Source organism: Pundamilia nyererei, unplaced genomic scaffold, assembly GCF_000239375.1.
Source record: "Pundamilia nyererei isolate P.nyererei 1_Seehausen unplaced genomic scaffold, PunNye1.0 scaffold00256, whole genome shotgun sequence".
NCBI lineage: Eukaryota > Metazoa > Chordata > Actinopteri > Cichliformes > Cichlidae > Pundamilia > Pundamilia nyererei.
Window position 1 is genome coordinate 352,497 of NW_005187657.1, and position 23,808 is coordinate 376,304.

Sequence of the window (23,808 nt, forward strand, 5' to 3'; positions counted from 1 at the left end):
CGACCTGTCCAGGGTGTACCCCGCCTCTCGCCCTATGACAGCTGGGATAGGCTCCAGCGCCCCCCGCGACCCTGAAAAGGAGAAGCAGAAGCGAATGGATGGATGGATGGTGGGCTTTTATTGTGGTGGAAGCATGGCAGCGAAGCCAAGATAAATTCATGACGATGTTTTGCTGTTGGTTCGATGAGTTTTGGTCGTCGAGTGACGAAACCTGCAGTTTTCGAGTCCGTGCGATGTGGTAACACGTGTGTGCGTGCTGCCGGGGGGTCCGTGTTGACGTCTGTGCAATCTGTTCACCTGATCTTTAATGGCTGCTTTATCTGTTTGGTGTTTCTGTGGACACACACGTTTGTATTTAAATGACACATTTGATACATCCTATTAACCCAGATGCTCTGATGTTGCGTTTCATGACATGGGCGGAGCTGGGCGGCCTTCCAAACATTGCTGTTTTGATTTCATTGTTGAGTCCAAGGATGAGGAACGTTGTACTGAAACTAACATGGCTGAAACAACACTGTCCCTCTCTGTGCCACAGACACATGTGACATCAGCACGCCAAGACACAGGGGCGTCGGCTCTCAGGAAGAAGGTAGGTTGTGATCGACCCCGGGCGTCGCGCTGATCTGTTTCTGCTCAAACGTTTTCTGAGCAATAACTTTGAAAAGTTTGTAGTTTAATGTCAACATTAATGTCAACAGCATGCTGTAGTTAACGTGAGTCTCATCAACTGTGAGACAGATCAAACTAATAACTATGTTGCAGTTCTGGTTTCTTTCTAAATTACTGTCATTTTTGCACTTTTTACACAATATGTAACAAATGACATCGTAATAGAGCGTCTGTGGTGTATGTGCTGTGACGCAGGTGTTCGCTGAGGCAACACTGGACCTTCAGCAGGAGCAGTCCTGGGATGAAATCCGCTGCTTATACCGAGGACCATCCAGGGTATTAAAACGAGCGCATTTTCATTAGGACATGACAGATTCCACTGATGCTGAAATTAATGTGACGCAGTGCTTGTTGTTTTTTGTTATAGTTTAAAAACAGTTATCATTACACAACAGCAGTAAAAACAAACACAAGAAGGTGATCCTACAGGTGAGTTTGTGTGCTTGTGTACTGCTCTGAAATGGCAAACAATCAAGATGTGATTGACGTGCAGGCTTGTTGCACAGAAGTGTTGCATTAGCTATTTTTACACAAAACGACATTTTCAGAGGCTCAGAAGTAACTGGACCGACCGATAAGCAGTTTCTTGGCAGGTTGAGCCACGAAACTGGTAAAAAAACGATAAAAGAAGCCGAAGCAGTCTTTGCTTATCCAGTTATTTCAGTGCACGTAGCCTTGGTAGGGTGTGTCCATCTGTGGGTCCAGCACCCCAAAACAGGAAGTCCCCGTTTATCTAATCCTGATGTACGTTTCTGTGGGTCAGCAGGCAGTGCAGAGTCTAGGAGTTGATGAGCGAGGCCACTGGTTTCTGAATGTCTACCCTCCCTCCTCCACTGGGAGGAACCCTGAGTTGCCTTGCAGGCCCAGTATTCATCAGCCCCCCTCTAGATCAGTGCCAAGCCACTCAGTTGAACTGTTAGAAATCTGGAGTAAATTGTAAGAGCTATTTAAACTCTATTAATAATGATGGATTGCATTTATACAGCGTTTTTCAGGGCCCTCAAAGCGCTTTACAATGCCACTATTCATTCACTCTCACATCCACACACTGGTGGAGGCAGCTACAGCTGTAGCCACAGCTGCCCTGGGGCAGACTGACAGAAGCCAGGCTGCCATATCGCGCCATCGGCCCCTCTGGCCAACACCAGTAGGCGACCGAGACGGTCCGAGCCGGGGCTCGAACCGGCAACCTGCCGATTACAAGACGAACTCCCAACTCTTGAGCCACGATCGCCCCGTGATACTCAAGTTTTTACCTTCACAAAGGGTTAAAAAAGGACTATTTGAATGTGTGATATTTTATTAAAGCACAACCCAAAAGTAATAAAAACAGAATCAAATCCCTTGAATTATACTTATCTAACCTACTCTGATCTAATGTTGACTAGTGTTCCTGATAATAGTCCAACAGGAAAACAGAATCCTGGAAATTCAGCTCCAGACTTACTGCTGACGACACAATCCAAGCTCTCACTGCGGTTGCACAGGGACTGAGGGCTCCTAACAACGCACAGTCACTCCCGAAGCCATGCAACCTGTGGTTTAGCTCAACCTCCTGAGCTGCAGTCAGTCAGGCTGCAGACCAGCGAGGGTGCCGTGCTATCCACCACCAACAACATCAACAATGCCCACGTGAGCATCAGGATGGACCATGATCTTTTTTTCTTCTGTTTCTATATCTTCTCTCTTTCCTAGTTGTCCATGCTTTCAGAAGTCTCCCACTGCCACGAGAAAACAGGATCTCTGTTCTCCGTCCAGCTGGGAACAGAAAGTTTCCAACTGAAACTCTCTCCTCCGCCTCTCTTCGAAGAATAACATCATGACTGCTTGAGGACAACATTTTCCTTTTGCTCTTTTCAACACCAAAGTCCTTTGGCAGTAGCTGACGTCAGATCTCGCTTTAGTCCCAGTTATTCCATCTTTCTTTGTTTTTTACTGTGTACAACTTTACCCAAAATGTTGGTTGAAGCAATGCTGCAGAAGTCTTCAGCTGGATAAGCTCTGCGCCTCATCTGGCTCATTTTGAAATAGAAGTTGATGTTTGGTGTGAGTTAAAGTTCGATGCAGCAGTTCAACTCTGAGGTGGGACTTCCAGGGAGTGATCTTTAAAAAACATGAAAACATTGGATCGCATCTTGTAAATCATTGTGATAATTCTCAGTGTAGCTTTGCTGAACACCTCAAAACTGTTCATATTTACACTAATATATTATTAATGACCTGTGAAGATTTTCAACATTTTCCAGAAATATTAGAAAAAACGATGTGCTGTGTAAATTAAATGAAGCACTGGTGTCTTTAGCATAAAAATGAGTGTCCCTGTGTGTAGCCTGAGCTTTTCTGTGTAGAGGCAGCGTGTGATTGTCAGTCAAACAGGAAACCTTGGCCTTCTCTGTTTAAATGATAAAGAGACTAGAGGGAAAACAAGGAGTGAAATTAAAGCTCAAATATGACTAAAAACCACTTCAAATGTTGTTTCTGTTGGAGTTATCCTCCTGCTCCACATGCTCGGTTTACAGCACATTATGGCTTCATTAATAAATTGACCAGAGCAACAAAGGCCCGAATGATTCCCAGCAAATGATGGTTTTCTGTCTCCTCTGCCACATATGTGTACATATTCAAATCATTTGGCTTTCTGTTGCACATTATGTGGTGACTGTAATGATTGAGGCTGGATGTTGTGATGTGTTACTTGTAACAGACGAAGCAGAGGGAGGTTCGGCCCACGCAGTGCTGTTCTGGGTTATTCATCTTTACATTTAAAAAGCTCCCATCTGAAAACATCGAATCAAATTTGTCATCAGTGACATCACTGATACTAAATCCTTCTTGAGTGTTTCTCCTGCCTGAGAGCTGTAAGAACGGGGACTTAAACTCTGCTTAATAAACCAGCACGTACTGTATATTGTCTCATGTGGTGTTTGCTTTGTTTGTCTTCAGCTCTCATAATTTTGAGTTAAAGTTCTGCATCACACCAACTTCAAAATCCTCTTTTAGAAAACCTTCAAAACTTCCTCTGAGGAATCAGTTTGACTTTGTACTAACAGACATCTAGAGCTCAAAACTCTGCAAGCAGTTACAGATTTCAGTCCGATATATCAGGACAAAGACATTGTTACACAGTTACAGAGAGCACGCAGACAGGATTTTACATCTCCCATCTCCAGAGGCTGAACAACAACAACAAAGCAAGAACAGCTGACAAGCAGTTTCATGGCCAGATGGTGTTTTATTCTCTTGTTACACTGGACGTGCTGTGAAATGTTGAACCTGCTTTGGTAGCTGTGCACTACAAGTCTCAATATGAGGTCACAGGAGCTGCTGTGGACGAGGCCATACTAGGCTGGAGAGAGCGAGTGCAAAGTTTAGCAGCTGTCAAATAAAACGTCTTCAACATGAAGACTGAACCAGCTCAGCACAACAGTCTCACAGAAGCAGAAGTCTCCAATCAAAAGATGACTTCATGAACTGCTCATTACACTGGAGAGCGAGGAGGCCCGACCACACAGGCTGTTTCTGCAAAAACAAACCCCAGACGGAGGAAAGGAACGGCGAAGCATAAAACGTCAGCGAAACCTGATGGACAACATGTAAAAGGCACGTATGGGAATATGGCTGCCAACGGAAATGGGCCACAAATCAGACAAAGTCATTTCTTGACTACATGTGGCAGAAATCAGCCGATCACATCTTCATTCGCTGATTTTAACTTTTGACTAATGCTTCAAATTTGGCTTCAGCACCTCATCAGACCCGCTGACACTGATTTTCAGTCAGTTCTTGTGTAATGTGACACACCTCAGCCTTTCCTCCATCTTCCTGACAGCCAGCCTTCTACTGAGGCCGTTTCTGATGAAGCTTTGGTGAAGAGTCCATGTGTCCGATCTTTGCTGCATTTGATCTCATTTCTTGAGTTTCAGATACAGTTCACGTGCTGCAGATAGACTTTTAGACCCGCTACATCTTTGTCGCGGCCTTTTACTTTCCAAACAAAAAACTGACCTTAATTTGTAATTAATTTTATTGGATAAGCATTCGATAAGTGATTGGTTTATTAGTTTATGGACCCTCCCATTAATTAAGAGATTAAGAGCACCCTGGATGGGTGTGGTAAAGAGGTTTTTTGTTTTGTTTGCCAAATGTCAGATGGGAAGACGGGAGGGTTAAAAAAATATTTTTTGACCACTTTTGAAATTGTTAAAACAAATTAAGTTAACTTTCGTTTAAGTTTAACTTTTAAGAAGTTATTTGGCTGATTTCTGTTTGTATTTTTTTTTCCCAAAATAAACGGCATATGATTTTAAACAATGGAGTCAGAAGTGCGTAGCAAAACAAACCTCCCGTTGCCACCCACGGCCTTTCCTCAGATTTTTTTGTTTGGAAAGTAAAAGGCCGCGACAATCTTCTTTGTCGTCCCCTTTTCCCCGATTCCTCAAAACATTCATAAATAAAAGCCTTGAAAGTGAAACTGAGTGAAGAACTATTACACTTTAAAAAAATCACAGGACAGTCTGGAAGCAACATCTGAAAGAAATGGTGGTGCATTTAAAGAGGAACAAATAAAAAAGACATAAGACATCAGTAAAAACGTGTCATAATTTACGTCCCTGTATGCGGAAGCTGCACATGTTGCTATGTGTGCATCTGCTTTTGCTGAGTCTGTATAGTCCAAAACAAACAGCCAGGTTTGCTTCTGATAATGAAATGATTAGGACGCAGACCCTTTAGTACTCCAAACTACTGTTCTCATTATTTTGGAGATGCTACAACCGTCGTCTGGCCAGCATCAAGTCGTTCTGCTCTTTTATCAAAAGCACTCTTCACTACCCGGATCTTTACTCAAGCCACGGGAAGTCCAGTGTACTCCGGTGGCCCAAAGCAATCATAGAGTTCCTGCTGGTGCTAGATGATTGTACTGGTCCCAGATCAGGCCTGTAAAGATGAAAAGGCAGGGAGTAAACATGTGTACATACACATCTAAGATACTCTTTTACTTTGTGCATGTGTCAGCAGGAGAAGGGTGTTTCTAAAACATCTTGGATTACAGCAAGACCTTACTAGGCCTAAATCCCAGACTCCCACTCCTACACGGGAACACTGAGGAATGCTGATTTGACTCTCCCAACCCTGCTCTGTCCATCTGGGTGGGTGCCAAGCTCCAGTCAGGACGGAGGGAGAGGCTGAAGTGCCAGCAACACTCCACCTCCCATTAAACTCCTCCCTCGACAAGCTCTCAAATAAAGAAGAGCCAGTGTTCATCCAGAACAGGCGAAAAGCCCCTTTTAGAGTCCCAGTCTTTGCATCCTGCCTAAAGGTCTCTTAGGCTGTCCTTTCCAAAACACATTGCTCATGCTGGATATTCACATATAAATAACTATAAATCTTCCTTATCACACAGGGGACACAGGTACAGTGCCCTTTCAGTGGCTCTGAATTGGTGTGATTTCGACCCGTGAGGATGTAACGTGTCTTTGACAAGTTGAAGAAGGAAAGCAGGATTATGTTGATACATGTTTTACAGCAAAAGTAAAAACAGGAAAATGTGTGTTTTACTGAAAGTGAGCAGAAAACGTGAGTTTTGTTTATGTTTGTGAAGAAAAACAAACATACACTGAAACATGTGCAGGTACATCAGTCTTCTTGTGTTGTGTGTGTGGGTGTCATGAAATGTTCTCGTAAAGGAGGGTGGGACGTTTTCAGCCTGATGATGGTCTGCTTCACTTGCATCACTTGTGAGACCACCTTTTGCCTCTCTGATGGGTCCCCAGCTGTATACGGACCCCTGATTAGCTGCCCATCGGATCATTTGGGCCAGTGTGCAGCGACAAAATGTGAAAAAGGAGCAAAATGGCCGTTTATCCAAGTTCTTCTGGACCTGACTGCAGATCATAGACGTACACTGTGGTGTGGAGCATGCTCCTCACCTGTAGAGCTGTGGGCAGGACATCTTCAGTGAAGCTGAGGCTGCTCCCAGCCTGCTGTGATTCCTTAACTTAGTCTTCCTTACCACGTCTTTGACTCTGGCCCACGTGCTGTTTTCACTCAGCTGAACACAACGACACACAAAATCGTCACTGATCAATTTCCCCTTCCAGCAGTAAATGCAATGTCAGCCTGACAGAGTTTTTGGAATGCAGAGCGTCGCCTCATATATCTCATGTGAAAACATTTGTTAATCACGCTGCAGAATGTGATTCTGTCAGGATAAACCACTTACTGTGTGCTGATGGATGGAGAGCCCCTCAGTGCTGTCCCCGTGGACCTCCCCCTCAGTGTGACTCCTTTGGCTTAGGCTCTTCCTGCACGGAGGAGCGAGTGTGAAACCACCACCTGTAACTCCTGAAACAGGGAGCAAACAATAAGCACTTACAGTTCAGTTTGTGCCTGACTAATAACATTTAAGCCAGTATTCGTTTGGTCCTTTCGTGCATTTTGTCAACGCTGTAAGCACCTGTGAAAAACAAAACACACTACACATGTGTGCTGAGCCACAACATTTCAAACGCTGTGTGTCCTCGGTGTCCTGCCCAAACTGAAGGATGGACGTTATCATGGCAAAACACACTGACTTTAAGTACAGGTGGACCCGACCATGCAGGCAGAACAGCTGTGTGTGTGTGTGTGTGTGTGTGTGTGTGTGTGTGTGTGTGTGTGTGTGTTTCCAAAGCATCGCTACATGATTAGTGATTTTTCATTCAGTAATGGCTGTTATAAGAAATCCTGCGTGAGACGGTGCACGTCTGCCTTTTCCTTCTGCTCATCCCACTCCCCTCTTCTCCTACTTTACTGTAAACAGATCACTTCTTGTCACAGCTTCTGTTGGTCATAGCACTTTGCTAGGACCTATTCAGTCCAGTGCTATAGCTACATAACAGTTGGTGAATCCAAATGTGAAATTACTTTATGTGGACTGTGCGTAGTCCGTGTTCCTGTCAGGAGCAGATTTCCGCCCGGGTTTGGGTAAAGCAGAACCTTTCTTTAAAGTAGATGAACTGTGGGGGTAGTTCTGGGTCACACTGTGAAACTTGAGCATTGCTAAAACAATTTGAAAACATCGTTTAGTTTGTTCAGGGTGTTTTCAGAAGCTTGAAGGCTGCAGAACAGACTGTAAGTCCTGTCTGAGGAAAATATCTCGTCTACTACGTTTGGAGAAGCTGAGAACTGCATCTAAGCATCCTTCTTTGCCTGCTTGTGCAAATAAACTGCTTTGTATGCTGCCAGTTTTTTCACTGCTGTTGGTTGGTCATTAGTTGTAGTTTTATCCAACCGAAACCATAAACCTCTGACCGTTAGTAACTACGAGCACACCTTGATTTCTGTTGGAAGAAGTAATAGACTCTCTTTTTGTTGCTGTCTTATCTCCTCAGACCTGAACTCTTCCACAGCAGCGTTTTTAATTTCTCTTTGATATTTGGGCTGATTGGTATTTTGGTCTAAATAAATGTCCACATATGTGAACGCCAGGTCCCAGGAGGTTAAAGGTGCAGTCTGCCCTCGATTGGAAACGCACCATAAACATACTCTAAGAAATGACACACTGATGTTGGTAGCATTATGTAAATGCTTCATGTTAAAACTAATGCCACCAATTGATTTTTAACTTTAAACACAAGTATGTTGTTTTGAATTTAATTAACAACATAATATTTCAATACAACAAAATGCAGTAAATTAAATCCAACGTAAAAAGTTCATTTAAAATGAAGAGCACTTTAATTTAAAGAGGATTGTCCTAATAGGCTCTCCGTACTTCTGAGTTTGCACATGTGCAGTGTGGAAGTTTGATCATCCGCCATTTTCAACTGAGACTTGCATATGCTTAGCATCCTGGATGGAATCCATCGCCATCTGAGGATTATTTGGTTAATGTTAATGTTAAAAATGTTGGAATCACAACACTTTCCAGTTTTAATCATTTCAGTTTAACATGACATTCTGTATCTTGTCTTCCTGCACCTAAAATGCACTTGAATATATGTAAAGATTGTTTGGGGAAAAAGATCTAGAAGCATTTGAATTGCTCAAAGTGTGCTTCAACAAGTTTTACACAAAGTGTTATTAAAGTTAGGTTAACTGAATAAACTTGTGTTCGATTTATTTAATTTACAAACTTAAATAGAGTAAGTTGCAATTCTGTTAAAGTGATTTAATCCTATAGTTTCAGTAGAGCGTGTTTTGGGTGAGTAGATTTATCAGATTTACTTAAAATTTGTTGTTCAAATTAAATGTATCATACATTTTATATTTCACTAACCCAGTTGTGTGGAACCGGTTGACATAACTGGGTGGAGTAAATACAACATGTTATTTCTCAAAGTAAGTACAGCTTGTTTTGGTTGAGTAGGTTTTATTTAGTCTTCTCAATTTAAATCAACAAGGTTAGTTATATCAACATTATGATATTCAGCTAATGCAACATGATTCTTTTGATTTGCATTTAATTATCCAAATCTTATCAGATGTACTTAAAATTTCTTGTTCAAATTAAATGTATCATACATTTTATATTTCACTAACCCAGTTGTGTGGAACCGGTTGACATAACTGGGTGGAGTAAATACAACATTTTATTTCTTAGAGTGCATGCTTATTTATTCCAGTTACTGCCAACAGGTTACAGCTGACAGGAGCAGCAACAACAGCTGCTTATGAGATAACATTATCCTGATGTTAGGCTCAAGATAAACAGGCTGATTACATGCTCACATCACCTAAGACTTTATTTACGAGTCCAACAAAATCATATCGACTTCACAGAAAGTTTCACTGTTGCTGGCAAACAGCAGCTAAAAACAGCAGGTTACCAAGAGCATATCCTCAGTGCTACCTCCAGCTCAACGTGCCTACACTGTGATTGGACAGCAGCTTCACTGAATCGACGTGTATCAGGCTGCCTTCACAAACCTGGCATACTCAATCTTTATGTTTATATAGCACTAAATCACATCAGAAAAAACACATGATGAGTGAAAAACAGAAGGGAAAGTGTGAATCTTGAAAGTAGAGATAGTGTCTGTCTCCTGAATCCAAACTGGAAGCTGGTTCCACAGAAGAGGGGCCTGAAAACTGAAGGCTCTGCCTCCCATTCTACTTTTAAATACTCTAGGAACAACAAGTAGGCCTGCAGAGCGAGAGCCAAGTGCTCTAATAGGCTGATATGGTACCTGATGAACAGCAGCCAGACTTTTTTGAGATGCCTCAGGTTAAAAACATAAAATACTGCAAAATCTTTAATTGACACATCAGTTTTTTTATTCCTGATTTATTAGTTTGTGTTTCTACTATTGAAATATGTAAAAGTCTAGTGTTAGAAAATATTTCCCACAAACACGAGTAGAAACACAGGCAGGCCACAGTCTACGTTTAGTGGTGAGATTTTAACTGCTGCACCGTGAAAGATTTCCCAGCATGCTGTGCTGTCAGCATGTTATGTACATTTACAACTACATGTGCAAAATTACATGAAGTTTGCAAACGTGTTCAATGATACTTGATGGTGAAGTTGTGATGTAACTCCAGCACTCTGTACCAATGTTTGTTTATGCCTGTTTTATCTCATATCAGATTTTGGATTTTATGGATTTACATCAGTGCGATGTTTTGTATATTAGTTACAAACATAATCACTGTTACTGCACAAGGTGTTGTGGAATAAATGTCAGGTAGTCCTCTCATGAATCACTATTTATTCACTACAAGAAGATACTGGGATTGAATCTAGCAGCCTTGTAGAGATTGCGGGTGCTTTTGTGTGTTTTCTCCAGGTGCTCTATTACCTCCACCGGTCGATATGAGTGGGTGCTGTGTGACCTCTGGAACGGCTGACAGGTCTGAGAGAGTTCCACTGGGCGATGAAAACTCATCTCTGGATTGCGTTTTCTGGAAATCCTGGAAGGCTAAACTGGCTGCACCACAGCTGCAGTAGTCTTTGAAGAAGTCCTGGAAAAAGCAGAGAAGAAGAAAATGTGTCATGAAATTTTCATTTCAAAAGAAAGTGGTCAACAGCTGAAAAACTGATTTTGAACGTGGTTTTAAATAAAAATGATGTTTTAGAATTTTACTCCACATAATGCAGATCATATATGATGATACAGTAGGATGTGTAATTTGAATGTTGTTGCTAATGTGCATCGTGGGACCAAAGAACAGGCACAGCACTTGTGCGATTAATGGTTTCTTTTAACATTATTTTTGAGGACTTTGTCTTTGTTGGACAGACATTACAGAGGTGAGAGAGAGCAGCAAAGGCCAAAGTTCAAGAGTTGGGAGTTCGCCTTGTAATCGGAAGGTTGCCAGTTCGAGCCCCGGGTTGGACAGACTTGGTCGTTGTGTCCTTGGGCGAGACACTTCACCCGTTAGCTGGTGGTGGTCAGAGGGCCCGGTGGCGCCAGTGTCCGGCAGCCTCGCCTCTGTCGCTCTACAAATACAGGCCATTCCTCTTGAATATGGCGCCTGCTCACCCACCAAACTGAGCTGGTACCCTTTGTGAGCATTGTTTAGTTAATCTAGTTTCCTCTCCTCCATAGTCAGACCATGACTGACATGTTAGCTATATGTTCTTCTTGAATTGCTGTCTGTCTGAGTGGTGTCCAAAAATAGACCTTTGCTCCCCATGATTACATGTTAAGTCTCCTGTGTTTAATGAAATATTTAGTGCACTGCATCTCTTGGGTGAACAAAGGCAGAACTTCACTTACAAACAAGAGGAAATGCTTCGAGTTATTCCTGAGATTTGTTCTAGTTTAGCCTCAGCTCCCACTCAGGTGGCCCCCACTGGTGACACGGAATCACACAGTCAGCAATGAAGCAGTCACGCAGCCTCATCCTGCGATCTCAGTTGCAGTGTCCCACGATGCTGTTTCACCTGAGTCCTTTCCTGGGGAGTGGTGGTGGTGGTGGGGGCATTTTGGGGGGGTTCCTTCCACCTGCTCGCTTTCAGCCGCTCAGCGCTCTCTTCCCACGATGATGCCACTAAACTCTCGTATGCCGTAGGCGTGCTGAGAGGACGCGTGCAGGCATGGGCTGAGGCGTATTTCGACCTGTGGTTGCTGAGACCGGCTGGGTGGAAAACACTGTGCGTGAAATTTGTTTTCAAGCATTAAATAATCAGTTGGCTTCATGTGATGAAGCTATGATCACTCACCAGCCTGAGCCTGTTTGATTAGTTAGGGAGACCCTCGGCTTTTTCACGTCTCCAGACGCTCCATTAATTCTGGCTGCAGAAACACAACTCTCACATTGACTGGGCCAGTAACAGAGCAGAGGGTTTGAGTCTGTTCTGCCTTGCTGCTTTCAATCAGCCTTACCCACAGCCTCTAACAGATCACAACCAGAACATATACCCGCACCGGATCCTTCATCTGTTCCTGAACAGTACCACGATCTACGACAGACAAAGCTCTGTCTCAACCTCCCCACAGGCCCAGGAGGAGGAGCAATGTTTCTCTCCAGTTTATTAATCAACCCAGACAGAGTTGCATGTTAATTCATGTAATTGCAAACTATTCCTGCCGCTCATTCGTTTTAGTTACCACTTACCTTCCCAGTCTTTTCCCACCTTGGGATGTGTGAGGTAAATGAACTGGGTCTCAGCACTTTATACAACTGGCTTCATTCAATCACTACTTCTTGTAGTCACACCATTCTGTCAGATGCTAGACCTCATCTCTGTAGGCGGTGTCGCCATCGTTGGTGTCCCATCATCACCAAATCTGCAAATTTGGTGATGATGATGCAGGGATGCGAGGGGTGCAGTCACTGGTGTCGATGGTGTATAGGAGAAGACTCGGCACACATCCCTGTGGTGAGCCAGTGCTGAGTGCTCTCTGGGTGCCAACCTTGACTGATTGTGTTCGGTCAGTGAGAAAGTTTTTGATCCATGTTCATGTAGCGGAGGCGGAAGTCTGAGTTTACCAGCTTGGCTATAAGAATGTCTGGAAAGATGGTGTTAAAAGTTAAGCTGAAATCAACAAGGAGCATCTTTACTGAAGTCCCAGCATTCTCCAGGTGAAGCGGGCAGTTCTTTATGCACTTTAGGATCAGCTTCTCAAAGCACTTCACAATAGGTCTGTGGTCATTAAGGACAATGATGGTCTTAGGGACCGGGACTATTGTTGCTGAGCTACATCGCCCAACGTGGGGCTCGAACCCACGATCCTGAGCTTAAGAGTCTCACGCTCCACCGACTGAGCTAGCTGGGTTTGTGCTGCCATCTTTTGTTCCCATTAAATCTCTGAGTTTGCTAGGTATAACCAAAACAAGCCTGCAGTGTGTCGTTACTTACGTTTAAGTTTAAAAAGTCAGACACTCTGAGAGGTGACATCACTTGTAAGCTGGAAAGCAAATGCTGTCTCACTAATTTAACCATTTAGTCTGGAGAGCCCGTTTGCTGCTCTATAAATACGCCATCTGTAAAGCTACAACATCTTACTATTCATCGCAGAAAATAAGAACAATCCCAGGCTTCTCTTCACCACTGTAGCCACACCTCTGTTGGCTGTAGCTCAGGTGGTAGAACACAATTCAACCCCTGTCTGCTCCAGTCGGCCTGCCAAGTGTTCTTGAGCATGACAGTAGCCCAAGTTACTCTCTGATGCATCCTGGGAGTGTGAATGTAGAAAGTGCATGTGTGATATCTTAATGACCTCGTAGTACCATATCACTCTCACACTTACTTGTTGGTGAATTCTCCCGTAGTTACACTACAATAGTCTTTGCTGCTGTGCTGAGTGCTTCTTCCACTCATTATCTGTTTATACACCACTCTGCATTTAATCATTATTAATCTCTGGCTGTTTTCCACAGAGAGTCTTTTGTCATGTCGTCCTCCCCTCACCAGCAGCCTGTAGCAGCAGATGGCCCCGCCCCTCACTGAGCCGGGTTCTGCTGGAGGTTTCTTCCTGTTAAAAGGGAGTTTTTCTTTCCCTCAGTCGCCAAGTTCAGTGTTCATAGGGAGTCGTTGGTAGGGTCTTTACATTACAATAAAAATGTTTTGAGGTGACTGTTGTTGACCATAAACCGTCACAGTCTTAATGTGATAATGAGACTCAGCCTCTGTTGTGCGTCCTTTGAATCTGTCCTTCTACCTTTCAGCTTCTCATTTGTTAACAGTATCGATGTTCATGTCATTTTCTTAACACACACACTTGCTCGGGTGCGCTACATCCTACACAGTGTTACTGTAGATGGTGAATGCTTTCTGCCGGTGCTCTTCCTGCCACCCCTGCTGTACACGATGCACCAGGGCTGTCACTCATACACAGAGCTGTACATGACGGTCCATTCAGAGACCACAGGCGATATTCCAGTCAGGATTACTCTGCGTCTTTAGTGTTGTTTTTGTCAGGGTCACGGCGGGCTGAAGCCAGTGTACGCCCTGGACAGGTCTCCAATGTGATGCAGGGCTAACACAGAGAGACGGACACCAAGCTCCACACAGAAAGCTCGTTCACCGGCCTGATGGTGAAGTCAAACACAGGACCTTCTTGGAGTGAAGCGACAGCACTAACCACTGTGCTGCCCATATTAAATGTATTGGTTATAAAATACAGAATTGCTATGTCAGTTGAAACAGCTGTGAGTGTGGCTGGAGGTTGACCTGGTCGTTCAGCACTGTTAACGCGCTCTGCCTTTCTGTTTTCAAGTTCTGTGCTGCTTTTCAGTATACTTCAGTTTTATTTACATGGCACCACATCACAACAGCCACCTCGAGGTATGACACTGTAAGGTAAAGACCCTACAGTAATAGCACTGCTCATAATATTTAAAACAAAAATGTATTTAAGCATAAAGACACAGGAGGTAGAGGCAGTTGGTTGTCTATAAAAGGCCAGTGGTTCATTCCCTTGTTCCTCCAGCGTGCATCTCCAAATATCATTGTGCAAGATACTGAAACCTTAGTTTCCTCTGACGCCTCCGCTGGACTCTGAGATCAGGTTCAATGTGCTTAAGCTTGGAATGTGAAGGAAAAGTGCTTTGAGTGCTCAAACCTAGTAGGAAAGCACCATATAGACCAATGAGACATGCTTTTCAATCTCCACACCCCCAGTTGCAGACAAAGACTCTTAAAGGTCGTCGGACAAAGCTGCAGCTTGCAGAAATCCTCACGTTTAGGTCTCCAGATGGCGACTTTATTGCATGAGTTGAAATAAGAGCGTTCACACACCTCTTTGGCCTTTCTCATCCTGCATTCCTTTTGCAGACTGCAGATCTGCCTCTGCAGCTGGAGGTTAGTCTCCTGCATCTGGCTGATCTTCTCAACGAGTTGACAGATGTGCTCCAGGTAACCGAGTCCTGAAGATAGCGGGCTGGGACTCACTTGCTGCGCCTGTACAAGCAGAAGGCATATGGGTTAAGATAGTTATGATAATTATGCCATTATTATCCTAAACAATGCTTCTATTTTTCCTCCAGGACTGCTGTAGTGTAATAACCATAATTACTGGCTGGGTTTATTTGTTCATTATTCAGTTTTATTAATGAAGAATGTCACCACAGATAGTGAGCTTCCGAAGCACACTGCAGACTAAAACCCAGGCCTATCATTTAGTCTAGTTTATGCAAGAAAAGTGCTTTTGTTATGATTATGATGGAAAGTTTTGGTTAACAGTGTCTCAAATCCTGACCTTTTTATTAAACCAGAGCAGATAGTGTCAGACTCAACACTGACATCATTACTTTAGTCTAATCGTTTTGTTGCCCACCTGCTGTGACTGTTAGTGTGTGCTTGCTCCTTCGACACATTAATTAAACTTGGCAGCAGGGGGTCGAAAACCTAGGTTGAAGTGTATGTGAGGAGAGTGATAAGCTTGCACCCAGTGCTGCTGGACCTGCAGGTTGCTTTTCTCACCTGGTTTTACCTGGTGACCTCCCACCAAGCTTCACACTTCACATTGCGAGATTTCAGAAACCATGGGAAGAGTTTGTGTAAGAACAAGGCTGATAAGGATGTTTCTGGGTCCAGTTCCTAGCATCAACTACATGATGATGTTGTTATCAAACCATTCTCCCCTCACTGTGCCATTAGGATGATCAAGGCTGATATCACTGACGCATTCAAAAAAGGGACATGTTTTGCACTTAGATTAACATTCAGGTGTAAAAGCAGTCCACTCATTTTTAAACTAGTCTGAAAAAGCTCTGCTGGATCCCACTGAATAAAGTACCCTGTGTTCTGCACATTTTAGGTGATTTTGATACTTCAGTAAACTCATGGACACACTTTTCTACTCTAGCCGAACTCTAAAAGCACTTTCCACAACTTGCCTCAATCACATCTTTTTCTGTGTAACTTTCAAACATTCATTCTCTGGTGGATGCATCTGAGAGCAGCTCAGGGCTAGTGTCTTGTCCAAGGATATTTGGCATGCAGGCTGGGATTGAACCACCACCCTGCCGATTAGGTGGTGCTCTACCATCTGAGCTACAGTCTGATGTTTTAAGGCATAGCCTCCAACAGCTGTGTATGAAATGCTCCCTCTGGAAAAACTGCCTCATAGCCACAAAATCACTCAGTGTCATTCTCTCTGTTGCACCAGCTGTTCCCTAAAGTTTGCATACATTTAGTGTCAGAAAGTGCAAATGCATCTCTCCGTGTCTGCAGTGAAGCTTCACTAAAGGCTGCTCTGCTCCTGACGTGTTGCCTTTCGTAGGATACCTCAGTTTGACTCTGTCGCTCACAGTTTCATCCTCACCCTCTCACTCCCCTGTTACATGAACACCAAAGCTGATTGTTTGTTTCATTTCAACTTCCAGGCTTTCAAGATCCCACGCTCAGTCGCCAGCTCATCAACATTTCTGTGCATTTATTTAAAATGTGGAAAAACTGAAGCTTCCTTACAGCCGCAGTTTAGTTGCTGCAATACAGTTCAGACAAAATGTCTCATCAAGGGTTTCCAAGTCTGTTTTCCAACCTTAAATGTATAGGAAAGGTCACACCCTCAGTTCCTGACACAAGATGCTAGCATCTCTTTGCAAAGGCATATTCAAAATGTTGGTTTATGTGGTAAAATCCATATTTTAATAAGAGGAAACTTTGAGCAAATATTTATCCAACCACAAACATTCCTGTAAGTGTACCAACAAAAGCAGGATGTGAGCTCAGGCCCAGTGTTTCCCATGCAGCTGACACTGAAACGCTGCTCCACAGTGGCTGTGGTGGAAACAATGGCCAAACAGGTTTAGGGACTGACATCACTCATTTCCTCTGATGCTTTACAGAAACGATTGTATTGAGACTGAGAATTTTTACAATTGCAGTAAATACATTAATGATGTGTTAATATTTAAGTTAAAAAATCCATATCTACATTAACGTTGACAATGACTGTGCACAGGTTGCAGATCCTGTTTTTGCCTCCTGATATTCCAGTTTAGAGAATAGATGGATAGTGTCACGGTCCTGGATCTTTGATCAAGTATTTTCAGTTTTGTTCTGGACTTTTTAATTCATGTTTTAGTTCCTGTGTCTGTTATGTTGTAGCACCTCTGAGTTTGTTATTTGTAGTTCTTGATTCTTTGGCTTTGTTTTATTTGTTATTTCCCCTTTTGTGTCCAGTCTGTCCTGGTCTTGTCACCATGCTTTTTCTCCAGCGTCCTCGCCTCTGTTTACCTTCAGTCTCACCAGTCGTATCTCGTGTCCTCTGTCTCATCTCTCTGTGTTCTGCCTCCATGGGCTTCCCAGTTTTGTCAAGATTACATTTTATTTTGATCGCCTCCTGTCTCGTGTATATAATGTTCAGTTTTGCTTCTCCTGTCTCATCAGTTTGATTCTGTTTAGCTGTGTTCTCAGGTGCGCCCACTCTCCTCCTGTGTATATGTTGTCAGCACTGACCTGAGGGCAGCCGGTTTAAACAGATGAGCGAGGTGCAAGGCGTCACCAGGTGGTGCTAATGTACTGGGACACTTTGCTAGTCTTGCTGAACATTCAAAATGCTTTAGGCTACAAACTGCATTATAACTAAACATTTATATTTTAATTATACACTTGAAATACTTTATTTTCTTAACATCGATGGCAAATTTTCATTGTCATTTATATGCTTGGACTGTGGGTGGAGATTGGATTACTCAGGAGAAACTGACACAGGCACAAGGAAAGCATACGAACTCCACACGGACGTGCCTCAGATTTGAATCATGAAACATTTTGCTGTGAAGCAACACGTTTATCCACGGCACCAGCAACACCCATCCAAATCCAACGTACTCGACCTTTTGATCTTCAGCACGAGGCCCCCTCACAACAGAAGTCTCGCTGGTTGCTTGTGTGTTAGTGCAATCCCACAATCTTCCCAGGACATTCTGACACATCTGCCCCAAGATCAGACCCTGCTAGCAGAGCGAGACTGAACAAGTACGGTTTGTTTTGAAGGCTTGTTGGAGAAAGTCTCTTCTCTCTTAAAAGAACACGACAGTCTGACTTTAAAAACCAGCATCTGAGCAAATCAAATGGCTTCATTACCCTTTAGACAGACCAAAGAGAACACAGTTGGCCCTAACACACAGCATGTGGCCATAGCACATCAGCACCTCATTCATCTTGCATCCTGTCAGGAGGTTATGGACGAGTGTTATTTTGCAGCCACAGGACCTTATAGACTGACTGATCACAAACTCCTCTCTATACCAAAATATTCCAGAGGACATTTATCCGATCACAGCAGCAAATCTTTGACACAATGACTGAAAAACAAAAGGACTGAAGGGTCAAAGTTCAGACCTCAGCCTGACTCAGATGATTAAGAGACTCGTTCATAAATGAATTTCACGGTAAAGACGAACGGGCCACAAATGGAGTGAACGAAGTTATTACTGACAAAGGCGGTGCTTCATGCTGCATGGCACTAAACTCTAAACATGACCATGGAACGATGATTAAAACACAATGAATATCAGAGATATTACAACCTAAAGGAGAACATTAATTCCAGCAGTGTGAATATTTGACTGAGCCAGGTTTGGTCATTTTTGGTGGCTAATTAAGATAAGGATGGGTATTCAGTCCAGGAGATGGCTCTCACTTCCTCAGGGGAAGTCAGTAATTGGGGTTGGGGGTTGTTCTTGATGGGACAGTAAACATTATCAGGGCTGGCACTGATCTTATCTATGGCCTTGCTCAGACCGCTGAGCTGGGAAGACTTAATGGGATTTCCCCATTTAAACACACACACACAGTGATGCACTTCCTTGTTTCAGATCTGATCTCGTGAGTCTCACGTGGAAAGTATACCAAGACTGGATTACGTAAAGATGCTACATGTCTGATAAAAGAACTACTGCAAGTTTGGAAAACTAAATAAAATGAACATTGGAAGCTCAGATCAGGAATCCCACAATCCAAACTAGAGTTAGGAGAAAGATGAATGGAGCCTTCCTTTTAGAAAGAAACCATGAACATCTGAGCTGACCGTTTCATACTTTTATTTGGCATATGTGTGGTATAATACTGTCACTTTCTTTTTACTGTCGGGATCATGTAAAGGGAGGTCTGAAAGTAGAAACGATGGCACCTGTCACTATGATAAGGAGTGATGCACAGGACTGGCATTAATGTCTCGAGGATGAAAGAGTCCTTCATATCTGATTTCTCACCTGCAGACTATATCATATTCTTATATGCTATAACATGCTATCAAAGCTCTACCGTGTGCAGAGGGCATTTTGCCATCGTTGAATGATAAACGCTAGGACCAGTTCTGTTTATCCTACACATGCTTCCTTTTGGCAATATCTTTCAAATGTGTAGCACACATTTTCACATTGATCACAGCTGATCTCTAAACATTCAAAGCAGATGACACCCAGCTCTATCTGTCCATGAAGCCAGATAACACACACCAATGAGTTAGACTGCAGGAATGTCTTAAAGACATAAAGACCTGGATGGCCGCTAACTTTCTGCTTCTTAATTCAGATCAAACTGAGGTTATTGTACTCGGCCCTGAAAAGCTTAGAAATATGGTATCTAAGCAGATTCTTACTCTGGATGGCATTACCTTGGCCTCCAGTAACACTGTGAGGAACCTTGGAGTCATTTTTGACCAGGACATGTCCTTCAATGTGGACGCTACACCAGTCCATCGTGGTGAAGAGGCAGCTGAGTGTAAAAGCGTCCCTAACTATGGCCACGAGATGTGGGTAGTGACCGAAAGAACGAGATCACGAATACAAGCAAGCTTCCTCCGAAGGGTGGCTGGCCTCTCCCTCAGAGATAGGGTGAGAAGTTCGGCCATCCGGGAGGAGCTCAGAGTAGAGCCGCTGCTGCTCCACATCGAAAGGAGCCAGCTGAGGTGGTTCGGGCATCTGACAAGCATGCCCCCTGGGCGCCTCCTGGGTGAGGTGTTCCAGGCATGTCCCACCGGGAGGAGGCCCCGGGGCAGACCCAGGACACGCTGGAGAGATTATATCTCTCGGCTGGCCTGGGAACGCCCCCGCGACCCGAACCCCGGATATAGCGGATGAAGATGGATGGATGAATGTCTTTCAACGCACATATTAAACAAATATGTAGAGAGAGCAGATTTCTCCTGTTTTGGCTTCCCTTAAATCCAGAATTCAAAATCCTGCTCCTCACATACAAGGTCTTAAATAATCAGGCCCCATCTTATCTCAATGACCTTGTAGTACCATATCACCCTATTAGAGCACTTCGCTCTTGCTCTGCAGGCCTACTTGTTGTTCCTAGAGTATTTAAAAGTAGAATGGGAGGCAGAGCCTTCAGTTTTCAGGCCCCTCTTCTGTGGAACCAGCTTCCAGTTTGGATTCAGGAGACAGACACTATCTCTACTTTCAAGATTAGGCTTCAAACTTTCCTTTTTGCTAAAGCATATAGTTAGGGCTGGACCAGGTGACCCTGAATCCTCCCTTAGTTATGCTGCAATAGACGTAGGCTGCCGGGGGATTCCCATGATGCACTGGGTGTTTCTTCTTCAGTGATGATTTTCTTTTTATGAATTTATTAAGAAAAATAACATCAAACATTTCCATGGAAATTGAAATCTGCTCTGGTCCTCACTTGTAAGATTTCCATTATCTGTGCTCCACCCAGAATACTTTCTCAACATGACACTACTAGAAAGGAATGAGACACCAGATGTGTATGCTGAGCACCGTGATAGAGAGGAAGGCGCTACAACATCACGTACTCTTCCTGCCAACACTCCTGAGCACACAGACAGTGCTTTGGCCTCACCTCTCTGCAGTATATCTTTCAAAGCTCTTGGGGAGGAACTGCAGACTGAAGCGTGCTTTTTTTGTGTTAGTTTTAGACTTACTCTTGTGATGAAGCCATGCACAGTTGTGTCCCTCTGAAGGTATTTCATTATTGTTACACTGCTGTAACAAACACTTCAGCCATTTCAGCTTTGGAATATTGTTCATATTTAAAGGCTCCACTACAGTTACCCAGTATCCACTACTCCTAATTACATTTCACACGAGTGCTGGTGAGGTATGCATTGAATATTAATACAACACATCAGATATGCAGTCAAAGATAAGAGCTACGATGTTACTGTTCAAAATATGACAGCAATGCACTCGGGAATGTCTCCAGCTCTGGAGTCCTGAGGCATCCGTGGGGTTCGTATTTAATAACACACAGAGGAACAGAGAGAATAGCCAACCAAGTCGACACAAAGCAAATATTTGTGAACTGACATGAGGTTTAAGGCAAGAAAAAGCCAACGTCCCTGTACTGTGAACTACAGAGTCCCCATTTAGAGGGGGAAGTATTTACATTATTAGCTGTGGTGACAAGTGAAGATGTAATACTGCCTGTCAGCTTGAAGTCGTGCTGGGCCCCACAATCCAGTGCCAAATGCCATTACCTCACAGGGGCCCCAGAAAGCCATCAAAGAGCCTTTATTTAGCTAAATATGTGAGTAATTTGAGATATTTGACACCGATTTGATATGTCCACACAGACCGCTGAGGGTCAATGACAGAGGAGCTTGTGGTCAGTGACAGTATCACTAGAAAAATCTCCAGTCCTCCAGCACAGATGAACAAGTGTTGCCTGACATGCAGTTTCATAAAGAAGCCTCGCTGCACTCGGTCTGTGAGCTCGTAGGCTCTCGTGTCTAAGTTTGACTGATGTGGCAGAAATAATAAAGCTGTGTCTCCAGAAAAGCCTTTGAAGGATGCAGCAGAACAGCTGCAGTTTACTCAGGAGAGACTCAGAGGTGCTTTGGCTGTAAACACAGGGATCCAAATGTGTACAAACATGAAATTGTTGTTACACAACCTCCAGAAAATTACTCAGTTTTTCTTTATTTTGTTGATCTGCTTGTATTTATTTCATATAATTATTCTGTTTATATACTGACAGTTAAAAAAAATACTATGTAGTACTAGTTGACAAAGGCAGTCATCTCACAATGCTTTATTATTATAAGGTACACTTTACATAAACCAAAGAAATGATCCCAATAATGACACAATGAGCAATAGCAGCATTTCCTTTAACTGAAGAGACCACAGGTAGAGTCAGGCTCAGAGAGGCATCCAGCTTTCAAAGAGAAGACAGAAAGAGAGACACAAAGAACAAGTAAAAATAAATGACAAGATTGCACAGATAAAACCAGTAGTGGCAGAGCTGCAAACGTTATTGCAAAGGAAGGTTTGGAGCTTAATCTTGACCCAAGAATCTGAATCAGCTGGACTGTGACAGCTGTTGTCTTTGTGCCAATATGTCACATCTGCCACAAGATGAGGAATGTTAATGAATTACAAAGAATTATTTCTCTTTTTAGGGACTATAGACTAATGTTTAACATTTTAGTTGTAGTATTTGTTGTTTGTTTCTAAAACATCAGCAAGCATTCATTTGAAAAACTCTGTCAGATAGCTGCTGGTAACGAAAGGCAGCCCAGGCTTGTGTCTGATGTTTCCAGGAATATCATAACGGCGATTATGACTCTGCAGCTTCCACAGCTGTCTGACGCTCTCCCTGTGAGTCAGCTGTGCCCTCTCATTATGAATGTGGACAAGATAATAGCAGTTGGCTTAACATGAATGAGACATGATTCTGCAGATCCTTCTGAATGAGTACAGACGCTGTGTTTGTTAATACTCCTCCACAAAACAGAAAATACAAATTGTTTTGGTTTGGTCAAAAGAAAACACTAGAAAAGTCACACATTTTTAAAACCTAGTGGGAGTGCTGTTGAGCAAGTATTGATCATGCATCCCAACACATACGCCAAGGTGTGAAAAAGGCATGGGTCACTATCAGCAGAGGTTTTGGGTGAAGCTGCTGTGAGACCTTGCCTTACCTGTTGAGATCACTTGATGAAAGACGTGAGAGAGTGAGGCGTCTGGGGAGAGATCTCAAAATCGCTCCTACATAAGGGATGTTGTTCCATTTGTCCGTCTGTTTCCTTCTAGTTGGCATCTGACCTTCTCTCTGTGCAGCTTTACTGATTTGATGAAGGCCCAGTTGGGATAACCACGTGTTGTAAGAGCTTTCTTTACATGTGTGTGTTCCTTTTCTTTCTCTAGAGGGAACGTTTTTCTGACTGGCGTTGCAGGTCCTGATGACTCCAAGTTTGTGTTCCAAAGGTCAGTGGGAGTCAAAGAGGAGGTGCTGGTTTGTGTGTGGGGGCTTCCGGCAAACTATTATCTTTTGCATCTTCCACTGAGTTGTTGTGAACAGTGAAGGCTTTTATTTCTTTGGTTTGCTTTTGAGCCAGGTGTCATGCACCCATCTGTACCAGTGGCTAGGTGTTGTCCCTTTGAAAGAGCCAGGAGCTTTACTTTCCACTTCGTCCATGTAGAGGTTTGCTGTACTGGGTGACACTGGGGAGCACGTGGCACATCAATGTTTTTGTCTGTAGAAACCCTCGGCGTATCTAAAATATGTGGGGGTAATGCAAATCTGATTGGTGGCACAGCTGGTTCTGTTTGCTAAGGAGCTGTCTTGCTGTAGTCATTTTCTGACCATCTCCAGTGGGACAGAAGTGAAAAGCGAGACCACATCAAGGAAACAGAGTTTTTGGAGTGTACCCAAAGGATACAGTTCAAACTCTTGGCAACAAATATGCTCTTTGATGTTGATGTGAGCAGGGTTACATAAGCGGTTATTAACAAGAGCAGCAAGTCTCCTTTGCTTTCCTCCTACTGCTAGCGCTGCAG

The 23,808-nt window shown here is 43.4% G+C and overlaps 2 protein-coding genes across 2 annotated transcripts in view; one reads left to right on the plus strand and one right to left on the minus strand.

Annotated features, from left to right (window-relative positions):
- vps8 (VPS8 subunit of CORVET complex) overlaps positions 1-3,585 on the plus strand; it is an 83,384-nt gene extending 79,799 nt beyond the window's left edge. The window contains exons 43-46 of the mRNA XM_005749863.1: positions 218-278; positions 391-592; positions 868-948; positions 2,368-3,585. Of these exons, the coding sequence (XP_005749920.1) occupies positions 218-278; positions 391-592; positions 868-948; positions 2,368-2,487 (464 nt within the window). The 3' untranslated portion in view covers positions 2,488-3,585. The remainder of the gene's footprint in view (positions 1-217; positions 279-390; positions 593-867; positions 949-2,367) is intronic.
- A 299-nt stretch (positions 3,586-3,884) lies between these two features.
- LOC102199330 (uncharacterized) overlaps positions 3,885-23,808 on the minus strand; it is a 34,396-nt gene continuing 14,472 nt past the window's right edge. The window contains exons 3-7 of the mRNA XM_005749844.1: positions 14,840-15,001; positions 10,452-10,614; positions 6,893-7,014; positions 6,600-6,721; positions 3,885-5,607 (exon numbers count right to left, since the gene is read on the minus strand). Of these exons, the coding sequence (XP_005749901.1) occupies positions 5,511-5,607; positions 6,600-6,721; positions 6,893-7,014; positions 10,452-10,614; positions 14,840-15,001 (666 nt within the window). The 3' untranslated portion in view covers positions 3,885-5,510. The remainder of the gene's footprint in view (positions 5,608-6,599; positions 6,722-6,892; positions 7,015-10,451; positions 10,615-14,839; positions 15,002-23,808) is intronic.